Genomic DNA, 4,557 nt, shown 5'->3' with positions numbered 1-4,557 from the left:
AGAAATCCATAAATTGCATTTTAGACATTACCTTTTGCCTGCAAATAGATACCACGTGAAACTCCTTCTGTCCCATGAGAGTCCATTTAGCCCAGATGAATTCCAAGCTTCAAAAAAGTTCAATGACAACAAAAAAACAACAATTCCAACATGATGCTCGTCTCCTGAAATGGTCGCAGACAAGAATGTTCCAACAAAAAATTTGTATCGCAGCATAGGCACAGATTAGCAAACAAGCTCTAAGATCAAACATATAACATTATATATATGGATAAATGACCGAGGGATCCCAACAATCAATCACCAAGGTCAAGAATAACATTTTCCTGAGCCAATATTGTGCCAAACATCACAGCAGAATTCAAACTATCATCAAAGTAGAAATGACAAATGTAAAATTAGCTCTCCCCCAAGCAACGCTTGAGCAGGCCACATTAACATCAAGCTACACAATGTTTTCAAATTTAAGTGCAAGTACATGTAACAAGTATCAAGTTTTGCAATTGAAATCAACTGAATTCAAGATCAAGGGTTATCATGGAAATGATATTCTTCTAGAACCACAGATTATCTTCTGATTAACCAGCATATAGGAGAAGTAAACTAAATCTATCTGAAGTATATGGAAATTTGAGGAATATCAATATCATTGTCCTCATCATCCTCACAAGCCACTACAATATCGAAATGGCGCCGATATGGTGGAAGTTCAGCCTTCGCTACATCCTTGACCAGATCTACCAACTTCCGATCCATGCGATCTTTGTGCCTTGGAAACATACTGTTGTAAAGCAAGCAACTTCCATAGGATATGCTATAAGCATTCAAGCCTTTATTTTTGAGCCATTGAAGCAACTCTCTTAGACTTGGATTGTCTTTCAGGATCCACCTGTCCCAAATAGTCCAACTCATGTCCTGATGCTTGATGACTTTGGGTGGAACTGGCTCAGCCATTGAGAACAAAGGAAGTGCTAGGTTTGCAAAAGTGTTACGGTAGTCCTCCAGTTTGTGTTGTCCATCTAGAACCTTATACAGCTCGAGACAAACCAATCCTGTGGCCATTGCCGTGGAAGTTGCAATTGCAGGGATTATTCTACCCGCTATAAATTTTGCTTTGAGCTTATCAACTTCAGGAATACTATAGTTTCTCGCTCTCATGTTGGCAAAACCCGCTATCAGGTCCATATGATAGTTTGTGTCGTCATCCTGCACATTAGAAGAACTCAACAAAGGGAGCTAATATTGTCGACAAGTGCAAGATGCTTATTCAAGAAGCATTGAACAGACTTCCAACAATGAAAGATATTCACACAGTTCCAAAATTTTCCAAAAAGTAAAGACAGGTTTTTGCTGTTTCCAGACGCAGAGATGCTATTCAACATCTTTAAATATCCAGCTTTACATTTTCTCTTCAACGATTTTTTAAAAACTCAACAGCCATGCTATCATTGAATCCATGAAGAATAATGTCACCTCGTACAACATTGCTAAACAGGTGTAGGAAAAAAAGTTCTGTGGAAGTTATAAAACATATCAAAGGACAAAATGCAGAAAAATGCAAGAGGAAGCATGGATGTAAACATAAAACACAAATTACAGCTGGAGAGACACACCTTTTCAAACTGAATGGGGTTCATCTTATAACCTGGTGGCAACTTCTCTCGGCACCTTTCTAACTTCATGACCAATTCATTGATGACAGCAGCATCATCTATGGACGCAGTAGATAAACTAGTTGCTTTCTCATCTGTCACAATTTTTGCATCTTTCTTTGGCAGGAAATCAGGGATAATCACTTTGTCAACAGCGTAGGCCAACTTTTCTGAAGCATGGACCCAGTCCGGAATTGGGATGCCGAAGGTCTCTGCTCTTAATATGGACGCTGCCATAACAAACTGAAGATGACTGAAATCGTGAATGGAGAAATTAAGCGGGCGCGGAAAACGCTTTGGTGCCGACCAGAATGGTGCCCCGCTGCTAGTAACAGCATCCTCAGGAAAAGTAAATGTCAACTGCTTGACCCGGTTTGCAAAGTAGTCTTCAAACCTGAATTCACCAAGAGTATTGCTATTAGAACCTTACGAGGGAAAGTGATGCTCAAAACTGAGAATGGAAAAATAATGAGATGGTTATACTTCAATCGAGCCCAAGTAATGCAGTCCTGGAATGTTTCGCATCTGTCCCTGTCAAGACACTCGAGAACGCGTTCCAAAGTGTCCCGGGCTTGGGCATCACCAGCTTTATTCATTGCAGATATATATTCATCTGGACTGCTCAAGTATGCATTAACTTCAGCAGGTGTCTTCTCAAGCAGCCCATCAAATTCAGACCTAGCCCATGTTAAGCAATGGTCAATGTTGTGTGGGAACGAATGCACTGTGCACATAGGCGCTTGCTTTTCCGGTGGGTCCCTTGATGCACCATAATTTTCAGTTAGGTGAGGTATTACCATCTGAGTGTTGCACTTGGCACCCAAGGTTCCCGACTCCAGAAGGGGTTTCTGGAAATACAAGCACCTCTGATCGATATAAAGCCTGGCTGTCACATTGTCTAGAGCATTGATGACAACACTCAAGTTCTCCCAGAACGTATCATCAAAAACATTTTCAGTTTCAGGGCTTGCACGGTTTTGCAAAGCTTCAACATGAAGACGAGGGTTGATCAAAGTAGCAGCTGAGGCAGCAACTGTTGATTTTGCCTGCCCGATGTTCCAATCGCGGAAAAGGAACTGCCTGCTGAGGTTGCTCTTTTCAATGACATCATCGTCTGTAACTGTCAGTTTCCCTCCATCACCGCAACAAACACCCATCAAAGCTAGATTTTTCAGAAACTCACACCCCAGTGCACCAGATCCCACAATGAAAACTTTTGCATCCTCAAATTTCTTCTGTAACTTAGACCCAAATATAGAGATTTGAGCATCATAGCGGGAATTCAAAGGCTTTAAGTCATCAGGATCCAACGGTTCGCTGGGAAGTGATTCAACAGAGTCGAAGTAGAAAAACTGCAAACCAAATTACTCGACCAATTAACATTCAAGAATCATGTCAGGTTATAACTCCAAAAATTAAAAAATAATGAAATTCCAAATTACAGATAAATTTAAATCGCCACATTCAATGTGAATTATAATTCATTCATCCTGTCCAGATTCAACGTATCAATTGCTCATTACAAATACTGTAAAGCGTACAGTGATAAGTGTACTAAAAATTTATACTAGTGCTAGACATTACCTGAAAAAGTGGGTGGAATTTGCCTGAGCAAGCCTTCACAACCTCCTGTCCAACAATACCACCAAACATGGCTGCCATCGGGTTTAACACAGCCCTGGCACCAAAAGCAAAGTTCCGTAGAAGCTTCTGGTCAATCTCCTCAAGTCTCCCATCAAGCAAGCTATTGTTAATATCAGTAACAAGAGATAATAGTTTTTGAGCATCTTCCTCAGATCCAGCAATGGGGTAGCGTCCTAAATCAGCTATAAACTTATCCAGTGCTTGAAATGCCAAATGCAGGAGAGATGGACGGTCAAATTTGGAGAAGTCGCTCAGGAGAAAATCCCCAGGATCCTTCAGTGCCTGTTTCAGAGTCTTAAAGTTCAGGACTTTAGGTTCCTTTACTTGAGTGACTATACCACCTCTTTCATATGCAGTATAATTTGTGGTGTCCTCTTCAATGGTGAATGAATAAGGCCTGGCATTTTTTATTTTTCTGGGTTTTCCATCAGTCAATTCAGTCATTCCTCGAACTTCGGAAAACACAACTAGATCTCCATCCTGAAACTCAAGCCTCTCATCATCAACACATGCCACAAGAGCAGGATTATCATTGCTAATAGATGCAATAATTCCTGTTCGCGGATCCTCACCATCGACATCAAAAACTGTGAACTCAGGACCGAAGTCGCAAAACACACTACCAAAAAGGCCACGAACTTCAGATTTGATAAAAGCAATTGGAGGCTGATGCTTGTGGCAATAATCATCATATTCTATTGCCTTGTCTAAGCTGATATCAGTAAATACAACAGCCTGGGACCAAATACAAAATGGTAAGACCATCCTACAGTTTTGTATAGAAGGGACAGATATTTTGCAGGTCTTAACCCAGGTATGATCTTAAATCACAAAAAACCCTGTACTTTTTTTAGTTTAACAAAATTATGACAGTTCATATTCCAATAAAATATGTATAGTCAACAAAGAGCCATGGGAATATCGGATTATGCTCTACAAGTACCCCCTGAGGTCAAGACAAAATTGACAGAAATATCAAATGAAGAACTAAATATAAACCCAAAACACAAACTGACGTCAACAACAGAATAATTGATCAAAAAATCATCAGCATGTAAGACATTTAGGCCCCGTTTGATTCCCATTTTTATCAAAATGCATTTTTCTCCCTTTTCCTTTCAACCACACATTTTTCATTAAAATAATATTACACATAAATAAAAAAAATTTCATCCACACATCCTCCATCAATCTACTATTCTAAAATTCATTTTTCCTTAAAAATGGATGTCAAACACCCTCTAAAGTTCCCCAAATGATG

At 39.7% G+C, this 4,557-nt stretch overlaps 1 protein-coding gene across 1 annotated transcript in view; it reads right to left on the bottom strand.

Moving 5' to 3' along the window:
* Positions 1 to 337: 337 nt before the first annotated feature.
* The window catches only part of LOC111398203 (ubiquitin-activating enzyme E1 1-like), a 12,832-nt gene continuing 8,612 nt past the window's right edge, over positions 338 to 4,557 (bottom strand). The window contains exons 3-6 of the mRNA XM_023025138.1: positions 3,237 to 4,031; positions 2,136 to 3,004; positions 1,614 to 2,046; positions 338 to 1,206 (exon numbers count right to left, since the gene is read on the bottom strand). Coding sequence (XP_022880906.1) covers positions 610 to 1,206; positions 1,614 to 2,046; positions 2,136 to 3,004; positions 3,237 to 4,031 — 2,694 coding nt within the window. The 3' untranslated portion in view covers positions 338 to 609. The remainder of the gene's footprint in view (positions 1,207 to 1,613; positions 2,047 to 2,135; positions 3,005 to 3,236; positions 4,032 to 4,557) is intronic.

The sequence above is a fragment of the Olea europaea genome, chromosome 1 (genome assembly GCF_002742605.1).
Source record: "Olea europaea var. sylvestris chromosome 1, O_europaea_v1, whole genome shotgun sequence".
In the NCBI taxonomy this organism is placed as follows: Eukaryota; Viridiplantae; Streptophyta; class Magnoliopsida; order Lamiales; family Oleaceae; genus Olea; species Olea europaea.
This window is presented reverse-complemented; position numbering and strand designations above follow the sequence as displayed.